General features: G+C 37.0%; 1 protein-coding gene across 12 annotated transcripts; it reads right to left on the bottom strand.

Moving 5' to 3' along the window:
• Nucleotides 1–5,324: 5,324 nt before the first annotated feature.
• adora4a (adenosine A4 receptor a) lies at nucleotides 5,325–22,659 on the bottom strand. Of its 12 annotated transcripts, XM_051897344.1 has the most exons (5): nucleotides 12,639–12,946; nucleotides 11,101–11,192; nucleotides 9,201–9,296; nucleotides 7,836–8,112; nucleotides 5,325–6,419 (listed from the first exon to the last, which is right to left on the bottom strand). In XM_051897344.1, the coding sequence occupies exons 4-5, from the start codon at nucleotides 8,084–8,086 to the stop codon at nucleotides 5,753–5,755; spliced, it is 918 nt and encodes a 305-aa protein (XP_051753304.1). In that variant the 5' UTR covers nucleotides 8,087–8,112; nucleotides 9,201–9,296; nucleotides 11,101–11,192; nucleotides 12,639–12,946; the 3' UTR covers nucleotides 5,325–5,752. The 12 variants fall into 12 exon arrangements, 10 of the variants coding, with proteins under 10 accessions (XP_051753304.1, XP_051753299.1, XP_051753302.1 ...); XM_051897339.1 differs by lacking the exons at nucleotides 11,101–11,192; nucleotides 12,639–12,946 and adding an exon at nucleotides 20,801–21,273; XM_051897342.1 differs by lacking the exons at nucleotides 11,101–11,192; nucleotides 12,639–12,946 and adding an exon at nucleotides 20,818–21,273.
• Between the last annotated feature and the right edge of the window lie 148 nt (nucleotides 22,660–22,807).

Here is a 22,807-nt window from a genome sequence, read left to right as displayed (position 1 = left end):
AACTGAAACACTTCCGCTGACAAGCATGCTGTTAGTTTTCTTGAAATCATCATAATATCACAAACATGCTATTGCCAAATACATTATACCAAATTCTGTTTGAATTACAGATGTGATCGAGTTCTAGTAGATATATACATGAATCTGCTCTCTGCTGAAGGAGAGAGTTTATATAATACTGTTTATGTAGAGCGTCTTTCCTTTGCTTTCCATATATTATCTCTCACAAGACATGAAGATTTAGCCTCATGTTGACATAGCCATTACTTTGTGTAATGATCCATGGACTTCAGTGAGACGTGGACCATATACTGTGATGGAATAACAAATAGTCCTTTTAAGATCCAAGAAAAATGTCAAATGAGGCCATAGTACCTGATAGAAACAGCCCCAGAGAAACACTTGAAACATAGTGAGCTGCCTATCTAGACAGCATTATTATGCATCATGAGCACACTCCAAAAATGTGTTCGACATGCCGCTTGATAAAATACCTTAATTTTGCCAGAATCTAAAGTGTCCTTCGTGGATAAGGCAATCCCAGAATGCACTGTGGTGAGCTGGAAGACAGGTAAATGATGATTATTAACATACATTTTATTTAAAACTGAAAAGTAAAAATAGATCCATCTAATTAAAAATTGACTATTTCACCCAATATTTTTGTCTGCTATACATGTTTGTGCTTAGCAACATGCCAACATCAGACTTGAATTAGGAACGAATTAGTTCAACATGGCTACGTTTTACTAAAACGAGGGAATGAATTAGTCCAATGTGGCTACTACGATTTACTAAAAATGAGGGAATGAATTAGTCCAAAGTAGCAATGATTTACTAAAACAAGGGAATGAATTAGTCCAATGTGGCTACTGTGATTTACAAAAACGAGGGAACGAATTAGTCCAAAGTAGCAACGATTTACTAAAACAAGGGAATGAATTAGTCCAATGTGGCTACTACGATTTACTAAAAACGAGCGAACGAATTAGTCCAAAGTAGCAACGATTTACTAAAACAAGGGAATGAATTAGTCCAACGTGGCTACTGCAATTTACTAAAACGAGGGAACGAATTAGTCCAAAGTAGCAACGATTTACTAAAACGAGGGAACGAATTAGTCCAATGTGGCTACTGCAATTTACTAAAACAAGGGAACGAATTAGTCCAATGTGGCTACTGCGATTTACTAAAACAAGGGAACGAATTAGTCCAAAGTAGCAACGATTTACTAAAATGAGGGAACGAATTAGTCCAAAGTAGCAACGATTTACTAAAACAAGGGAATGAATTAGTCCAAAGTAGCAACGATTTACTAAAATGAGGGAACGAATTAGTCCAAAGTAGCAACGATTTACTAAAATGAGGGAACGAATTAGTCCAAAGTAGCAACGATTTACTAAAACAAGGGAATGAATTAGTCCAACGTGGCTACTGCGATTTACTAAAACGAGGGAACGAATTAGTCCAAAGTAGCAACGATTTACTAAAACAAGGGAATGAATTAGTCCAAAGTAGCAACGATTTACTAAAACAAGGGAATGAATTAGTCCAAAGTAGCAACGGTTTACTAAAACAAGGGAATGAATTAGTCCAATGTGGCTACTGCAATTTACTAAAACGAGGGAACGAATTAGTCCAAAGTAGCAACGATTTACTAAAACGAGGGAACGAATTAGTCCAATGTGGCTACTGCGATTTACTAAAACAAGGGAACGAATTAGTCCAAAGTAGAAACGATTTACTAAAACGAGGGAACGAATTAGTCCAATGTGGCTACTGCAATTTACTAAAACGAGGGAACGAATTAGTCCAATGTGGCTACTGCGATTTACTAAAACGAGGGAACGAATTAGTCCAAAGTAGCAACGATTTACTAAAACGAGGGAACGAATTAGTCCAATGTGGCTACTGCGATTTACTAAAACAAGGGAACGAATTAGTCCAAAGTAGAAACGATTTACTAAAACGAGGGAACGAATTAGTCCAATGTGGCTACTGCAATTTACTAAAACGAGGGAACGAATTAGTCCAATGTGGCTACTGCGATTTACTAAAACGAGGGAACGAATTAGTCCAACGTGGCTACTGCGATTTACTAAAACGAGGGAACGAATTAGTCCAACATGGCTACTGCGATTTACTAAAACAAGGGAATGAATTAGTCCAATGTGGCTACTGCGATTTACTAAAACGAGGGAACGAATGAGTACAATGTGGCTACGATTTACTAAATCGAGGGAATTAATTAGTCCAACAGCAATGATTCACTAAAATGAGGGAACGAAATGAGGCCACTTTGTGGCCACAATTATATACATTTTTGTCCACATGTCAGCCTAAAAAACTTTTATATACACTAAAAATTTTTTTTAGAAATTTTTGATTTCTTTATCTGATCCAACATCTCAATTACGAGACTTCAGCCTTCAGTCCGCCTGGTCTTTTTCACACTGGCCCACTGTCTCGGCCAACTGCCAGGCCAAAACATTTCAATCACTGCCATTAATTAGGCCAAAGAGGAATTCGGAATGTTAATGTCCCGCCCCAGTGTCTTTCAGTTCCTCCGGTTCACATGCTAATTTATGCAAAGAGACGGTGCCGCCACCCCACCGCTTTGCCATGGCAGTCCATTCTTTTGGCCTGCCCTGGTGACCCCCGTCTGCCAGACATGAACCACACCATCATGCTGGGACGGCCATCATTTGTGTAGATTAAAGGGCATTACAACAATACATATGTATGTATGTATGTATATGTATATATATATATATATATATATATATATATATGGGCTATTGTACAGTCAGCAGGTAATTATCACAAATTATATATTCATACATTTTCATAAATATTAAATATTATATATGCACTACCGGTCAAAAGTTTGGATTCATTAAGATTGTTTATGTTTTTGAAAGAAGTCTCTTCTGCATTTATTTGATCCAAAAAAAAAAAAAAAAACCCTAAAAATATTGTAATATTATGAAATATTATTACCATTTAAAATAACTGTTTTCTGTTTGAATATATTGTAAAATGTAATTTATTCCTGTGATCAAAGCTGAATTTTCAGCATCATTACTCCAGTCTTCAGTGTCACATGATCCTTCAGAAATCATTCTAATATGCTGATTTGCTGCTCAAGAAACATTTCTTGAATTTTTTTTATTACCATACAGAACTATTTAAATACTATGGCCAATGAATATCAAACAGTACCACGGTATTACAGTATATTTACAGTTCCTCCTGCTCAATATGAAGAATATGAGTGATTTCATTTACCTTTCTCGAAATAAGCATGAGCAGTTTTCGTCTTTAAACGTTCTTGACTTCTAACTGAACACTCGTTTAAGATGGCAGGAAGGCGGCCATTTTGTTTGGTCCTTTTCCCTCTCTTTCTTGCTTTGCTAGCAGACAACATGTAGCATTTTTTTAAGGAAGACAGCTGGGAAAGCTACGTTCAAATTCAGCGATTTACTTCAGGCAATTAAATGGCATGCCACACCACAGGCGTGTGAAGGTTGCAAGGAGCCACGTGTAAAAAAAAAAAAACGGGCAGTATTTTGTTGTGCGGCTCACCTCTGCTTCATGCCAGGACTTCTGCCTGCCAGAGAGTCACAAATTAGCATGCTATATTGTGTATATTGTAATACATATTGTGGATTATTTTGCTAATCTTTCAAAAGCAAAGCAGAAAGAGACAAAGAAGGAAATACTGAAACTTCCCTCTGCACTTTAAGGTGTTTGTAAACCAGGTGGAGTCCAGTGTTTTACTTTACAATGTATGATTGTGATTATTGATAGTTTAATAAATAATTTAAATTTTGGCAATATATATATATATTATATTATGAATATATACATTTATATTACAATTGTCATGTAATATTTATTTTATTTTGCACTACTGATATTTTATTTTATTTGTTAATAAATTAATATTACTATGTTATTACTATAGTAATTATTATTTCACTACTATGTTATATATGTTACTATTTTGTTTATTTTATATTGCACAATTTTTTTTATAAAGCAAACGCGTTGGCAATAAAAACGTAGTTTGTCGCACTGAAAATTTTAATTAATACTTTTAGTGTCTCTTCTACATAAAACTTGAATACTAAACATTATGAAAGGCACAATTTTGTATGACTCATAATAAATAATGTCTCTCTCCCTCTTTCTTTCATCCCCGTCCAGATTCAGTGAGGAAACTAAAGCCACGGCATGTGTGTTTGCTGTCCCTAAAGCTGAGGTAGTAGATTGAATAGTTGTGGAGTATAAAACCTCCCTTTGAGATAACTATACAATCTACTGTCTTTCTTACGGAGGCAGAATAACCAGCTATCAACTGAAGAAACTGAAGAAACACTCTGGGCCTTTAAATAACGTTTCAAGTTACTCTGTGGAGTTTGTGCTCCCGTACAGTGAAACTGCAGATCTGTGTGTATCTACAAGCTGAGGTAGTAGGTTGTATAGTTTGTGGGAAGGATCACATCCTATTTGGGTGATAACTATACAGTCTATTGCCTTCCTTGTGAGGCACAATGAGCGAGAGTAAAAACATTTGATCATTTTGAACACCAAGAGAAAGAGTTGCTGGAGTGTTTTTAACCAGTCTGAACCAAATGGGAAACTTTATTTAAAGGGATAGTTCACCCAAAAATGAAAATTCTGTCATCATTTACTCACTCAAGTTGTTCTAAACCTGAATGGGGGTAACCAAACAGTTTCTGGTCCCCATTGACTTCCATTTTTTTCATCTTTTCCCCCCCCTTCATACTATGAAAGTCAATGGGGACCAGAAACTGTTTGGTTACCCACATTCTTCAAAATGCCTTCTTTTATGTTCAACAGAAGAAAGAAATTCATGCAGGTTTAAAACAACTCGAGCGTGAGTAAATAATGACAGATTTTTCATTTTTGGGTGAACTATCCCTTTAAAACAGGTACAAAAATACAAATATAAAGTATTAAAACATCATATTGTAGTTTTATAAAGATCAGCTGCTTAGTTTACTCTGCTGTTATTTTATTTTACATTGCAACATTTTATTTTCCATTACTAATATTTAATTTTATTTGTTAATAAATTAATATTACTTAAGTTTATTTTACATTGCACAATTTCTCACAGCTATGCTGCAAACACATCGAAAATAAAAATGTAGTTTTTGTCATCCTAATAAAGCACACTAAAATTTTAATTATTTTTATGGGTGATACTTTTAGTGTCTCTTCTGAATAAAACATATAATTCTAAAAAGAAAAATATGAATACTGCATGAACATAATGAAAGACACAAATAATTAAATTATGTGCTTATGCATATTTTTATTTATTGCACACTTCATGTAAGTGCTTCAAAATGAAAAAAAAAAAAAAATCAATTGTAGCTCATCAGGAAAGGTGCAAGATAAACATATAAAGCTTGTTTACACATCACTACAGGCTCTTATTTGTACTATAGTAGAACCATATTATTGGGCACTAAATTACACACTCCTCTATAATCCAGATTCAGCTATAAGACACATCCTACAGTTACTCTCAGACTTTGACAGTGGTGTTTGGAGGAGCCCTACTGGCACAACAGTGTAACTGCAACCTGTCAGTTAGATTATTAGTTTAGGTCAGGAAAGCTTGAAAGGTTTGAAAAAGCTGTATTGCAAATACATTCTAAAAAAATCATTTTATAAATCCCCCCTTCTTTTGCTATGTTCTGCGGTACATGGAATAGAGTTAAATAATACCACTGACTCTCTCCTGTGGACTGATTCTCACATGAACTTGTCCATCATGGCTGTCTGTGGTACTAGCAGTAGCGTTTATATCTGCCTGCTGCTGTCGACCAATCACTTTCCTCCAAATCTTCCTGTACTCCTGCATAATCTTAGGGATTTTGAAGGCATACACTACAGGGTTAACCATCGAGTTGGCATGAGAAAGGAGAATGCCAAAGTACAAAGCAATGGATGGTACATGTATATTCTGGTTATAGTATGTGATGGCTTGTATCACGTGTAATGGCAGCCAGCAAACAATAAAAAGAGCCAAAACCAAAACCAGAGAGCTGGCTAGTTTCTGTTCCTTTTTATTACATGCACCAGTTTCAGACGCCACCCCTGCTCTCCCCCTCGACTGTCTCCTAACTTTAAAAAAGATGTAGCAATACAAAGTAATCATGACTGCCAGTGGAGGAAGAAAACACCCCTCATAGATAAAGTGGACCAGGTATGAAGCAGGAATGACAGCAATGAATTGACAGTCTATGGAGGTGGAGTTGTAATGTGTCAGTGTGTCATGGTTGTACCATCCAAACATCGGTAAGAAGCCCAGTACGGACGCCAGAATCCAGCACACAGCGGCGATGATCCATGAGCGCTTCTTAGTGACTGTAGTCTTATACCTGCCAGAGAGAAATATTTCTTAAAATGAAAGACCTTTTAAAGGTGTAGTAAGTGATTTCTGAGAAACAATGTTGATATCTGAAATCAACCCAAACAAACACACCCCTCCCTTCATTGCTTTGCCCCCAAAATGCATGAACACGCAATGCAGAAGTGATGTTTCTTTATCATAGCTGAGCAAAGATGACGAACAAACCACAAGCAAGAACAAAAAATGAACATACAGTACATGAGTATATACAAACAGGAGCACAGCAGCTCCAGACAAGCAATGACACTCAAAGCTCTCCTGTTACTATAGCATTACAACAACAGCATATCTTGCTTTTGTAAAACAGCAAAACTAGTTACTCAAGTACGGAGCAGAAACAACACAACCTTGGCATCTGTTTTCAGGCCTTCCTGGTTAGGTCTCTCCGGCGCTAGAAAGCTTTTCTATTAAAGGGTTAGTTCACCCAAAAATGAAAATAATGTCATTTATTAGGGTCTCACCCTCATGCCATTCCACACCCGTAAGACCTTCGTTAATCTTCGGATATACCTTTAAGATATTTTTGTTGAAATCCGGTGGCTCAGTGAGGCCTCCATCGCCAGCAATGACATTTCCTCTCTCAAGATCCATTAATGTACTAAAAACATATTTAAATCAGTTCATGTGAGTACAGTGGTTCAATATCAATACTATAAAGTGACGAGAATATTTTCGGTGCACCAAAAAAACAAAATAACGACTTATTTAGTGATGGCCGATTTCAAAACACTGCTTCATGAAGCTTCGGGGGGTTATGAATCAGCGTGTCGAATCATGATTCGGATCGCGTGTCAAACCGCCAAACTGCTGAAATCACATGACTTTGGTGCTCCGAACCCCTGATTCGACACGCTGGTTCATAACGCTCCGAAGCTTCATGAAGCAGTGTTTTGAAAAAACCTGTTTTTGTTTTGAAATGTTTCTAAATTCTAAAACTTTCTCTTTAATTTCCAGGTTTAAATAAAAAAAATTCCATACTTTATTGTGGTTTTTGAGTTCTGAATGTGAATATAATATAATAAATATAATATAATATAATATAATATAATTTAAATATTTTTCATTACAAATTATGTCAGAAAAATAATTAAAAAGTCCAACTGAGAAATGAATGAATAAATTTGTTCCAAAGAGCATCTTGAGCTTCAACGGAAGCAAGAAAAACTGCACAAAGGAGTCAATTAGCTTTAATTATTTGATAATTTGACCTAAAGATAGCACAGAATCCCATATGTTTCCAAACTCTCCAATTATGTAAAATATGATAACTAAGGATGCTTAAATTGCATTACATTAATTTAAAGATAAAACAAAAGCTGTTTGTGTTTTCAACAAGCTTGACATATACTGAAGCCTATTCAAAATCATTTGGAGGCCGACTCACTTGAATGGGATACAGACCCGCAGACAGCGATCCACAGCAATGGCCAGGAGGGTGAGCACTGATGCTTGCAACGGGACAATCAGGACACAACTGATGAACAGACAGGCATGGAAAGGGATCTTCACATGGACGTCCACAATCACAGCCAGAGGAATGGCCACGGCTCCAACCAGGAAATCAGCCATCGCCAGCGACACAATCAGGCAGAAAGTGGTTTGGTTCAGGGCTCCGCTCCTCCACACGGCCCACATCACCAGCACATTGCCCAGACAGCATCCTACAGCGATGAGCACCTCAAGAGAGATGTAAATTAACCCTCCACCTAAAACCATGTTAACAGGACTGGAAACGTCTGCAGTAGTGTTAATAAGAGAAGCTGTTTTAGTAAAGAGGAAATATTGAGGCTATTTGTATACTCTCTGCAAAAAACTTTCACACCCAAAAGTCTCTTCCGGAAGAGACTCATTTAGTGGTTTTAGATGTTCAACCTTAACCTGATATTTGTTTTGTCAAGTTCTACTTGACTAAAAGTCTTTTTAGCCAACAAAATCCATCAAAAAAAAGTCTTGTCTACTTATTTGTCAATTAAATAAAGATAGATTTTGTTTTTTAATCTACATTTTACTCTTCCCAAGTGAAAAATAAACATACCAAAATGTATTTGAAATACATTTATTTTATGCCAAGTATACTACAAATACATATTTATGTACTTTATATAAATATCCTGCAATTGTACTTTTGGTAGGGTGAATTCAGGATGATTAGGACACTTTTTGCCATTGAGATGACTAGATAATACCACTGACTCTCTCCTGTGGACTAATTCTCACATGAACTTGTCCATCATGGCTGTCTGTGGTATTACTAGCAGTAGCGTTTATATCTGCCTGCTGCTGTAGACCAATCACTTTCCTCCAAATCTTCCTGTACTCCTGCTTAATCTTAGGGATTTTGAAGGCATACACTACAGGGTTAACCATCGAGTTGGCATGAGAAAGGAGAATGCCAAAGTACAAAGCGATGGATGGTACATGTATATTCTGGTTATAGTATGTGATGGCATGTTTCACGTGTAATGGCAGCCAGCAAACAATAAAAAGAGCCAAAACCAAAACCAGAGAGCTGGCCAGTTTGTGTTCCTTTTTATTACATGCACCAGTTTCAGAAGCCACCCCTGCTCTCCCCCTCGACTGTCTCCTATCTTTAAAAAAGATGTAGCAATACAAAGTAATCATGACTGCCAGTGGAGGAAGAAAACACCCCTCAAAGATGAAGTGGACCAGGTATGAAGCAGGAATGACAGCAACAAAATCACAGTCTATAGAGGTGGAGTTGTAATGTGTCAGTGTGTCATAGTTGTACCATCCAAACATCGGTAAGAAGCCCAGTACAGACGCCAGAATCCAGCACACAGCGGCGATGATCCATGAGCGCTTCTTAGTGACTGTAGTCTTATACCTGCCAGAGAGAAGAAATGAGAAATATTTCTTAAAAATTAAAGACCTTTTAAATTGAATTGGCACACTGTACTGTATACTGGAAATGTTTCTCAGTGCATTAGGGTCTGAAAATGCTTCTATTTCACATTGTTTTCTCAAATAATTATCTATATACACCGATCATGCATAACATTATGACGGCACCATCACGGCACCTGTTAGTGGGTGGGATACATTATCAAATCAAATCAAAATTTTATTTATATAGCACAATAAGTACAACAGTAGTTGGACATTGTGCTGTACAAGAGGATAAATAAACAAATAAATAAAAAAATATTAAAAAAACACAAAGCAATAATAAAGGGAGTTTACATCGGAAACACTAATTTGAAATAAATCTTTACAAATCAACGTTTGAGAAAAAAAAAATAAAAAAAAAATAAATAAATGTTAAAAATCAAATATAGTTTTTAAGCCTGAGAGAAAAAGTAAGTTTTCAACTTAGATTTAAAATCAGACTCTGTGGCTACTAGTCTTAAAGACAGAGGAAGACTATTCCACAATTTTGGACCAATAATAGTAAAAGCACGGTCACCCCTCGTCTTAAGCCTAGATCTCGGAACCATCAGCAATCTTTGATTAGATGACCTTAATGATGTAGCAGAGTTATTTAATTTCAAAAGTTCAGAGAGATATTTTGGAGCTGATCCATTTAGGACTTTAAAAACAAAAAGCAGGATTTTAAAATCAATTCTATAACAAACCGGCAGCCAGTGCAACGCTTGTAATATTGGGGAAATATAATTACATTTCCGTGTCCCAGTCAACAGCCTGGTTGCTGCATTTTGGACCATCTGAAGACGACTAATATTGGATTGGCTCATTCCAATATAAAGAGAATTACAATAGTCAAGTCTCGATGAAATAAACGAATGGATCACTCTCTCAAACTCTGCAAATGTTAGAAAACTCTTAGCCTTAGATAATAGTCTTAATTGGAAAAAACTAGATTTAATTACAGCATTAATCTGTTTGTCAAATTTAAGTTTTTCATAGAGTGTTTTACATAAGAGACCAAATCTCCCAGGTCACCATCAGAATTTGCTAACACATCTGTAGGCCCGAAAACAATAACCTCAGTTTTGCTCTCGTTTAGATGCAAAAAAATTAAAAGAAAACTAAGACTTAATATCAGACAAGCATGCTGATAATGAGCTTAAAGCTTTTTTGTCGTTTTTTTTTTAAGGGCAAATAAATTTGGGTGTCATCAGCATAAAAAGGAAATGACACACCATGTTTAGTAAGAATAGTCCCCAAAGGAAGCATATACAACGAGAACAAAGCAGGGGCCAGAATGGAGCCCTGAGGGACTCCATAATCCAAAAAAGATACAGAAGAAGAGAACCCATCAAGACAAACAGAAAATGTTCTAGCATTCAAATAGGACTTAAACCAATTTAGAGTGCAACCTTCAATTCCCACACATTGTTCAAGTTGTGAGATCAAAATTTTGTGGTCCACAGTGTCGAAGGCAGCACTTAAATCTAAAAGTAAGAGTATCACAGAATCCCCTGAATCAACAGACAACAAAATATCATTAAACTCTTTGAAAAGAACAGAGAAATCACCACTAGAAGATGGAGTAAAGGTACGAGTCTGCTGCGAAAGCCTCATAGTTTTTGAAATGCCATTTGGAAAAGAACAAGTAAATATAACAGGCATATGGTCAGAAAAACTCAAATCAAGGATTTCAAGGTCACGAATCGAGATACCATGCAGCAACATAAGGTCTAATGTGTGGGCCCCACCTTGCAACTTACAGGACTTAAAGGATCTGCTGCTAACATCTTGGTGCAGATACCACAGCACACCTTCAGGAGTCTAGTGGAGTCCATGCCTTGATGGGTCAGGGCTGTTTTGGCAGCAAAAGGGGAACCAACACAATATTAGGAAGGTGGTCATAATGTTACGCATGATCCGTGTATTATGCTGGTAACACTTTACAATAAAGTTTAATTTGTTAACATTAACTACATTAGTTAACATGAACTAGCAATGAACAATACTTGTACAACATTTAATAATGTTAATAATGTTTAAGTTAATGTTGAACATGAAGATTAACAAAGGATAATAAATGCTGTAAAAATATATTGCTAATTATTAGTTCATGTTAGATAATGCATTAACTAATGTTAACAAACAAGACATTATTGTAAAGTGTTACCTGCTTATAAAATATAATATCTAAATGTATATATTAAAAGGTATGGTAGGCACTGTTTTTCCTAAACATAAACTATCAATAATAGAAGTGATCTAAATTTTTTTTTTTTTTTTTAAAAACATATATCTGAAGTCTCAGGACCAAAAAAATGTTCATCCAATCATTGCATTTGGTGCAATAACAGGATGTCCTACCTATCTGTCGACATATGTATTTCCATACCTCCCCCACCTCCCCACCGCGCAGACATCACACATCTTTAGTGCAATGCAGAGTTGTAGACAGTCACTGAGCGCCACAAACAAACAGCAGTCGCCTTTTACAGTTCCTCCTGAACCAAAACAACGAGCTTATGCTGTGTTCAATAGCCTACCCTACCTTTAAATTATAAATATAAAATCCAAATATAGGAGTTGATAATCAATGAGCTTCATTCGCTTATGTATTTTATTATTTCAACTTAAGATATTCATCAAAAAAAAAATCTTTGTTTGAAATGTTTCAAAATTTTACAACTTTCTTTGTCTCCAGGTTTAAATAAAGAAAATCCAATGTTTTCAGTGTGGAGTTTGACGTTTATAATATAATAGTATAAAAAAATTAACTGCAAATTATTTTATAAGATAAATGAATTCATACATTTGAGAATGATCCAAAGTGCATCTTGAGTTTCAGTGGAAGCATGAAAATCTTCTGAGATTGACATGATCAATGAGCTTTATTTGATTATGTATTTGATTATTTGACCTAATTATTTTTCAGGTCAAGTAATATCTTCATATCTTTAGTTCAAATAATCAAATACATTATAAAATACATGGTCAAATAATAAATAAATTTATAAATAAATAAATAAATAATCAAATGTAAATAAATTTTACATCAAAAACTTTCTTTGTTTACAATGTTTCAAAATTCTAAAACTTTCTCTTTTTAACATGTTTAGATGAAGACAACCCCATATTTCCTGTGTGTCTAAGAGTTTTGGATGTGTGCAAATGTGTTAAATATAACAACTAAGCATTTCCAGAATTACAGTAATTTAAAGATAAAACACAAGCTGTTTGTGCTTTCATCAAACTTAAAGCATATTGTGCATAACATTTCAAATTCATCTGGAGGCCGACTCACCCGAATGGGATACAGACCCGCAGACAGCGATCCACAGCAATGGCCAGGAGGGTGAGCACTGATGCTTGCTGCGGGACGATCAGGACACAACTGATGAACAGACAGGCATGGAAAGGGATCATCACATGGACATCCACAAGTACAGCCAGAGGAATGGCCACGGCTCCAACCAGGAAATCAGCCATCGCCAGCGACACAATCAGGCAGAAAGTGGTTTGGTTCAGGGCTCCGCTCCTCCACACGGCCCACATCACCAGCACATTGCCCAGACAGCATCCTAGAGCGATGAGCACCTCAAGAGAGATGTAAATTAACCCTCCACCTAAAGCCATGTTAACAAGACTGGAAACGTCTGTAGGAGTGTTAATAAGAGATGCTATTTTACGTAAAGAGGAAATATTGAGGCTATATTTACTATCTGGTGAAAACATTCACACCCACAAGTCTCTTCCGGAAGAGACTCATTTTATAATCAACCTTAACCTGTTATTTGTTAGTCAATTTTTAGTTGACTAATAGTCTGGGGATTTTTTTTTTAGTCAACAAAATCCATCAAAAATTTTTTTTAAAAAGTCTTGTCTACTTATTTGTCAAAGAAAATAATGACTTTGTTTTGTATAAAATAAAGTGTTTGTTTTTTAAACTACATTTTAGTCTTTTCCTATGATCAATATTGCATTATATACACAGTTTAGTCTTGTCTGAGTTATGGAAAAAGGGTTGTCTATTTTTTCATCATAGATTTAAAAAAAAATTAAAACTAGTTTTTTGAGACTGACTTACAGAAACATCTGTACCTTTATAATGAAGCAACACAATCACAGTGTACTGTACACACACATCAATCAAATAACTAACAGCTTATGGCACTATAGGGTCAGAATAGGGATAGTTCACCCAAAAATGAAACTTCTGCCATCATTTACTAACCTCATGTGGCTCCAAACCTTTGACGTACTTTCTTCTGTGGAACACAACAGATTTTTTTTTTTTAATCTGCCACAGTCTATTGCCTTAAGCCCTATTCGGACGGGATTAGTTTTACATGGGGAGGTGGAGTATTGTAATTTTACCACAGGACATCTGTAATATTAATGGCCAATTTGCACGAGATAAGACATCTCAGTAAAACTAGCAGAGGTGGGAGGGGTAACTCGATTTACACACCGCCGTCACCTCCCTGTTGTCATGTTTGTATACGTTGCTTCCTGATACCATGTGCGCAAACACATATAATCTAAATATATAAACTATAAATAACAGTTAGGTCCAGTCAAATGATTTATTAATTAAATTCTGATTGGATTCTGATGGTAATAGGCACTTAGCTAAAGCTAAAATTAGTTTTGTTTGCTTCTTTTTGCTCTGAATGGTATGTGGAAAATACTTGAGGTTTGCCACAGACTTGTCCCACCACCTTCAACACAACTGAATGTTTCTTCAAGTGCTTCCATGATTGAAAAACGCATGGAAAACTACTTTTAAATAGGAAATGACGGAATTTCACCATACATATTTACAGCGGGTCTATTTGAACGGGATTAGTATTACCTGAGGTAATTTTTCCGGACCCTTTTACAGAAGGTAAAAGTCGCCGTAATCTTTACTGACATTGTCCGGAATGATTACTGAGATGGCACATTCGGACGGGACTAAAATCACTGAGAAGCTCTGATAATAATTACTTTACCCCACCTCCCCATGTAAAACTAAACCCGTCCGAATAGGGCTATAGACTGTAAAAACAGATCATTTTGAACACCAAGACAAAAAGTTACTTGAGTGTTTTTAACCAGTCTGGACTGAATGGAAAACTTTATTTAAAGGGATAGTTCACCCAAAATTCTGTCATCAATTACTTTCACTCAAGTTGTTCTAAACCTGTATGAGTTTATTTGTTCTGTTGAATACAAAAGAAGATATTTTGAAGAATGTTGGTAACCAAACAGTTTCTGGTTCCCAATGACTTCCATAATAAGAGGAAGTGCGGCAAGTACCAAGAGCTAGTGGAAGAGTGCAGGAGGCAGGGCTGGCAAACTTGTTGTAAGCCTCTGGAGGTGGGCTGCAGAGGATTTGCAGGGCGAAAGTGTTTACACTACTAGGTAGGGCTGCACAATTAATCGAATGTCTAATCGCGATTACGATTACGGATGCCACGATTTCGTAATCATTCAAAGGCTCGATTACAAGGAAAAATATCCACTTACATTATGCTGCATGTTTAAGAGCATGTCACGTTGTGAGAGGTGAATCACGACTACTTCAGTATGTAAAAGGTCTAAGCTACTAGTGACGTAAGTGTACGCTGATATGTCGAACGCACACAAAACACCAGCACCCACCATTTTTAAAATGCCGTGTACACAGCCTATATATTTACTCCGCGAACTACCTCTACAAACATGGAAAACAGTGATAGATGGACCTCTGAACCGTACGCTAAGGATAAAATCAAGGGCGACTTTGAGCAGACAAAGCGAAACATGATTATGTATTTGTGCTAAGCTAGCAACACGGGGCATCAACCACACGGCAAAAGCTAATACTTTTTCATATACTGTCTACTTTCTTTGTATAACAGTTCTATCTAATAACGTATTAGACGGGACTGTTAAACAGATCGTAAACTAATGAAGACGGAGCCGCACCGTCAAAATAAAAGTAACAACAACAAGTGCAGTTTACGTCACTTCTGGCCCTAGGGGAACATTAGTCTTCGGGGAACCACACTGGTGCCAAAAGTTCCTATTATTATACCATGCATATGCTGACTTTTTTATTATTATTATTTAAAGAAGAAACCATACCAATATATAGTTGACATTTAAGGTTTAATGCTACAGAAAAACAATAAAAAAATTGCGTTTTCAGATTGTTTTTTTATTTTTATACAAAAGTATGGCATGCAGTTGCTTCAAACAATGGTATAAAGCTATTCAGTACATCATTCAATGTAAGTTGTGATAATCATAATTCATAATCACAATTACAATTAATCGACAATAATGATTTTTGTCATAATCATGCAGCCCTACTACTAGGCATCACCGGGGAGAGAAAGGTGATCATATCTGCAACCGAAGCCACAGAGAAAGCCACTAGGTGGCTTTGGATTAAGAGGGCAGAACTGTGGGCAATGAGAACCCCAGTAGGATGGACCCAACGGTATCGACCCATGCAAAAGGGAATTCGATAACAAAAGTAAGATGCATCTGCGGAAAAATATGCAAGAATCTGCATGACCTGAAGATACATCAGGCAAGGATGAAATGCACGCAGCGGGAGAACGTACTGCAGCACACAGGATCTGAACCTGGTGAGACGCAGGAGGAGCCCGGCCAGGATTCACCCCACAGAGCCCAGTCCCTCCAAGCAGTAGAGCCCTCCAAATCCTGCAGAATAGCTAACAGCCAAACCATGTGGTCTCAGTTTGACACAGACGTTAGCAAGGTCCTTAAAGCTACAGCTAAGGGGGAAGTGGACAGCCAGCTCAAGGCCATGACGGAAATCATTGTTAGCCAAGAGATTTGGCCATGTCGAGAGCGGAAACACCAAGCCCTCCTACGCTACGAACCATAGAGCCACAAATATACATCAACTGTGTCAGGAGCTTTGAAGTCTTAAACAACAGTACAAGGGGAGAGAAGAAGAAAAGCAACCACTTCCTGAGCTTCACAACATCTCAAGAAAGAAGCTCATGTCCCTACGCAGGGCAGAGTGGCACCGGAGGCGGGGTATTTGAGGAAGTTTGAGGAAGTGAACTGGAACTACACACAGCCCTCATAAGCCCACAACCTCAGGCAGTTAAGTTTGTCATGAGGGAGCCCAGCTGGGTGGAGGTTCAGAAGGTGGTGAAAAGAGCCAGATCAGCCTCCGCTAGTGGAGTTCCATATACTGTGTACAAGCGCTGCCCGCAACTCCTTCGGCACCTGTGGAAGAGTCTGAGGGTTCTGGCACAGGGGAAGAGATGCCAAGCAGTGGAGATATGCAGAAGGAGTGTGGATCCCTAAGCAAGAGAATTCAAAGAACATCAGTCAGTTCAGAGTCATCTCACTGCTAAGCATCGAAGTTGATATTCAAAGGTGATATTCCAAGATATTCTTCAGCATCCTGTCACGACAACTAACGGAGTTCCTCCTGAAGAACAACTATATAGACATCATGTTCCTAGCAAAATCACGGACTATTACAGCAAGTTCAGGCTAAGAGCCACCACTGGGTCAGGTACATCAGACTGTCATCGGCTAGAGAAAGGCATAATTACATGTTGCACCATCTCAGTCATTCTCTTCGCCCTCACCATAAACATGATTTTTAAGTCGGCAGAGGTAGAGTGCAGAGGCCCTTTGATGAGATCTGGAGTGCGACAGCCCCCAATAAGAGCCTTCATGGATGACCTGACTGTCACCACCACATCTGTCTCGGGCAGCAGGTGGATATTCCAAGGGCTAGAGAAGCTCATCAACTGGGCAAGGAGAGCATAGCCACAGCCTTCAGTTCCATCAAGGGCCACCACAAACCAAAGACCACCAAGTTTCTCAGAGCCGGAGAGAAGGCCCATCAACAACCGAAACCAAAGTCTGCCGTCCTCACTACCCCCACTGACTGGCAACTGGAAGTGGATCTTGGCAAACGGCTGAAGATTGTGACCAGAATAATATCCATGCAGCTTCATCCAGACATGATCATTGTCTCAGATTCTACCAAACAACTGATCTTGCTGGAGATCACTGTGCCTTGGGAAGAGCGCAAGGATGAGGCCAATGAGAGGAAGTGCGCCAAGTACCAGGAGCTAGTGGAAGAGTGTGGGAGGCAGGGCTTGCAAACTTGTTGTGAGCCTCCGGAGGTGGGCTGCAGAAGATTTTCAGGGAGATCACTCTGCAAAGTGTGTACACTATTAGGCATTACTGGGAGGCAAAGAAAAAGGTGATCAGATTCGCAACTGAAATCACAGAGAAAGCCACTAGGTGACTTTGGATTAAGAGGGCAGAACCATGGGCAAATGCTGCTCTGACACAGGCCAGGGCCTGATCAACTCCGGCTGGGTCGCCTGGGCAAAACACCCGTAACAACCAATGACCCCAGGATAAATCACTTTTGATGTGTCTCAGCACATCTGGATGATGTATCTTTTACCAATGGGGACCAGCAGTTGTTTTGGTTACCAACATTCTTCAAAATATCTTCTTTTGTGTTTAATAGAAAAAGAAAAGAAAAAAACTTAAGGGGCAGTGAATGATGACTGAATTGTCATTTTTGGGTGAACTATCCCTTTAAAACTAGTACATAAAAACTAATATAAAGTACTAAAACATCATATTGTAGTTTTATAAAGATCAGCTGCTTAGTTTACTCTGCACTGTTATTTTATTTTACACTGCAACATTTTATTTTCCATTACTAATATTTAATTTTATTTGTTAATAAATTAATATTACTTAAGTTTATTTTACATTGCACAATTTCTCACAGCTATGCTGCAAACACATCGAAAATAAAAATGTAGTTTTTGTCATCCTAATAAAGCACACTAAAATTTTAATTATTTTTATGGGTGATACTTTTAGTGTCTCTTCTGAATAAAACGTATAATTCTAAAAAGAAAAATATAAATACTGCATAAACATAATGAAAAACACAAATAATTAAATTATGTGCTTATGCATATTTTTATTTATTACACACCTCATATAATTGCTTCAAAATGAAAAAAAATAAAATAATCAATTGTAGCTCATCAGGAAAGCTGCAAGATAAACATTTAAAGCTTGTTTACACATCACTACAGGCTCTTATTTGTACTATAGTAGAACCATATTATTGGGCACTAAATTACACACTCCTCTATAATCCAGATTCAGCTATAAGACACATCCTACAGTTACTCTCAGACTTTGACAGTGGTGTTTGAAGGAGCCCTACTAGCACAACAGTGTAACTGCAACCTGTCAGTTAGATTATTAGTTTAGGTCAGGAAAGCTTGAAAGGTTTGAAAAAGCTGTATTGCAAATGCATTCTAAAAAAATCATACAAATCCCCCCTTCTTTTGCTATGTTCTGTGGTACATGGAATGGAGTTAAATAATACCACTGACTCCCACCTGTGGACTGATTCTCACATGAACTCATCCATCATGGCTGTCTGTGGTATTACTAGCAGTAGCGTTTATATCTGCCTGCTGCTGTCGACCAATCACTTTCCTCCAAATCTTCCTGTACTCCTGCTTAATCTTAGGGATTTTGAAGGCATACACTACAGGGTTAACCATCGAGTTGGCATGAGAAAGGAGAATGCCAAAGTACAAAGCAATGGATGGTACATGTATATTCTGGTCATAGTATCTGATGGTTTGTATCAAGTGTAATGGCAGCCAGCAAACAATAAAAAGAGCCAAAACCAAAACCAGAGAGCTGGCCAGTTTGTGTTCCTTTTTATTACATGCACCAGTTTCAGACGCCACCCCTGCTCTCCCCCTCGACTGTCTCCTAACTTTAAAAAAGATGTAGCAATACAAAGTAATCATGACTGCCAGTGGAGGAAGAAAACACCCCTCAAAGATGAAGTGGACCAGGTATGAAGTAGGAATGACAGCAATGAATTGACAGTCTATGGAGGTGGAGTTGTAATGTGTCAGTGTGTCATGGTTGTACCATCCAAACATCGGTAAGAAGCCCAGTACAGACGCCAGAATCCAGCACACAGCGGCGATGATCCATGAGCGCTTCTTAGTGACTGTAGTCTTATACCTGCCAGAGAGAAATATTTCTTAAAATGAAAGACCTTTTAAAAGTGTAGTAAGTGATTTCTGAGAAACAATGTTGATATCTGAAATCAACCCAAACAAACACACCCCTCCCTTCATTGCTTTGCCCCCAAAATGCATGAACACGCAATGCAAGAGTGATGTTTCTTTATCATAGCTGAAGCAAAATAATGCTGCACGGAAAATAAAGCAAAGATGACGAACAAACCACAAGCAAGAACAAAAAATTAACATACAGTACACGAGTATATACAAACACGAGCACAGCAGCTCCAGACAAAAAATGAAACTCAAAACTCTCCTGTTACTATAGCATTACAACAACAGCATATCTTGCTTCTGTAAAACAGCAAAACCAGTTACTGAAGTACGGAGCAGAGACAACACAACCTTGGCATCTGTTTTCAGGCCTTCCTGCTTAAGTCTCTCCGGCGCTAGAAAGCTTTTCTAATATTAACGCGGGTCCTAAAGCTCTTTCCTGTTCATAACCGTTCTTTTTCCAGACTTTTTCTCTTGTGTAATGCCTCTCAGCCATCTCAATTTCAACAGTCTTTCTTCAAATTTCCCACTTGCTCACTCTCTCTCCTCCACCATTATGAGTGTTTATGCTGATTGGCAAGTGTGTTTTGGTGCTCTGTCTTTTCCACGTTCAACAGCATTTCTCAGAAATTGTATTAACCCTGCATTGCGGTGCCAAACTTGTACAGTGTGAAACGATGCGGTGTTAGAATGTTACAGCTAGATGCTTAGCAACAGATAACCAGGGTACTATTTTAAATTATAAAATCTGCACAAAGGAGTTCACAATCAATGAACTTTGATTATGTATTTGATTATTTAGTATATTATTTCACCTAAACATATCACAAAAAATTAAGTATATTACATCCAAAAAAAATGTATTTTGTTCGAAATGTTTCTAAATTCTAAAACTTTCATGTCAATTTCCAGGTTTAAATAAAGAAAATTCCATATTTTAATTTTGTTTTTGAGTTCTGAATGTGAATATAATATAATAATTTAAACATAATTTTTGTCATTACAAATTATGTCAGAAAAATAATTAAATTATCCATCTGAGAAATTAATGAATAAATGTGAATTAATAAATTTGTTCCAAAGAGCATCTTGAGCTTCAACAGAAGCAAGAAAAACTGCACAAAGGAGTCAAATAGCTTTATTTGATTAAGTATTTGATAATTTGACCTAAAAATAGCATAGAATCATATATTTCTCAGAGTTTTGGATGTGTCCAAACTCTCCAATTATGTAAAATATGATAACTAAGGATGCTTAAATTGCATTACATTAATTTAAAGATAAAACAAAAGCTGTTTGTGTTTTCAACAAGCTTGACATATACTGAAGCCTATTCAAAATCATCTGGAGGTCGACTCACCCGAATGGGATACAGACCCGCAGACAGCGATCCACAGCAATGGCCAGGAGGGTGAGCACTGATGCTTGGATCGGGACGATCAGGACACAACTGATGAACAGACAGGCATGGAAAGGGATCTTCACATGGACGTCCACAATCAGAGCCAGAGGAATGGCCACGGCTCCAACCAGGAAATCAGCCATCGCCAGCGACACAATCAGGCAGAAAGTGGTTTGGTTCAGGGCTCCGCTCCTCCACACGGCCCACATCACCAGCACATTGCCCAGACAGCATCCTACAGCGATGAGCACCTCAAGAGAGATGTAAATTAACCCTCCACCTAAAGCCATGTTAACAGGACTGGAAACGTCTGCAGTAGTGTTAATAAGAGAAGCCGTTTTAGTAAAGAGGAAATATTAAGCAATTATCTGCAAAACACCCACAAGTCTCTTCCTGAAGAGACTCATTTAGTTTTAGATGTTCAACCTTAACCTGACATTTGTTTTGTCAATTTTTGTCAAGTTACTTGACTAAAAGTCTGGGAATTTTATTTTTTTTAGTCAACAAAATCCATTGAAAAAAAAAAAAAAAAAAAGTCTTGTCTACTTATTTGTCAATTAAATAAAGATAGATTTTGTTTTTTTAATCTACATTTTACTCTTCCCAAGTGAAAAATAAACATACCAAAATGTAAATACATTTATATTATGCTAAGTATACTATAAATACATTTACATATTTATGTACTTAATATAAATATCCTGCAATTGTACTTTTGGTATACTAAATTGATATACTTGAATCCTGCTAAATTGGAACAACTAATTTTGTACTTTAGTTATCAAGAAGTAGTGCTGAGGTCCAACTAAAGATATACTGAAGTATATTTGATTGTGCTAAAATTGAACTATTGCAAGTATACTTTAGGTACACTTTAAATACAATGCATTTAAAGACTGATATGACACAGAGATCATACTATCCCTCCTAACAGTGAAACACATTTTAGGCTTAATATTAAGAAATGTGCATTGTGCAAAAGTACTCCAAATAAAGTTTAAAGTAAGTCTCAAGCATTATGTCAGTAAATACGTCAATGGATTTGTATTATACTTAGTATGAAATAGATGTATTTTAATTACATTTTGGTATAGGTTTTTTTCACTAAGGTTGTCTTTTTTCATTAACAATACTGCATTGCATGAAATATTATATATGCAGTTTAGCCTTGTCTTAGTCATGTAAAAAAGGTTGTTGATTTTTTTCATCATGGATTTTGTAAAAAAAAAACAGCAAAAAAAACTAATGAAGCCTTACAATCATAATATACTGTACACACATTTCAAACAAACAACTTCAGATTCTCTATAACTAACAGCTGATGGCGCTATAGGGTCACACTAGGGATAATTCTTCTGTCATCATTAACTAACCTCATGTGGCTCCAAACATTCGACTTTCTTTTGTGGAACATAACAGAGTTTTTAAATATGTGCCTCGGTGGGTTGTTTTGTCCATACAATTAAAGTTAATGGAGCCCATTGTTATTTTGAACCCACATTCATTATATGGATATCTATCAAAAATATCTTCTTTGTGCTATACTATTACTTGGGGTTACTTATAAGCCTTTGGGGCCTCTATAATGACAATTAATTAGCTTCAGTTGAAAGCCATGCATAAATTTAGCCCATGCATGTACTGAAGTTAAGTAGCAAATATGGCAAAGACAAAAGAGCTCTCACAAAAGCCACAGGAAGAAGGGTATGCCTACAAGAACATTTCCAAGACACTAAAAGTTCCTAGAGTCACAGTTGACAGCATTGTTTATAAGTTTAAAACATATGATACCATAGCAAACCTTTCAGGGCATGGAAGAAAAGGCATAATTTCATCAAGGGGAATAAGATGTTTGATCAAAGCAACAAAACTCAGTTTACTGCCAAAGACTTCCTAGATGACCTGTTGAAAGGAGGAAAAACTTTTCAGTGCAGACTATACGAAGAACACTAAACAAACAAGCAT

Source organism: Ctenopharyngodon idella, chromosome 6 (genome assembly GCF_019924925.1).
Source record: "Ctenopharyngodon idella isolate HZGC_01 chromosome 6, HZGC01, whole genome shotgun sequence".
Taxonomy (NCBI): domain Eukaryota; kingdom Metazoa; phylum Chordata; class Actinopteri; order Cypriniformes; family Xenocyprididae; genus Ctenopharyngodon; species Ctenopharyngodon idella.
The sequence above is the reverse complement of the archived record's forward strand: the minus strand, read 5'-3'. Positions and strand labels throughout refer to the sequence as shown.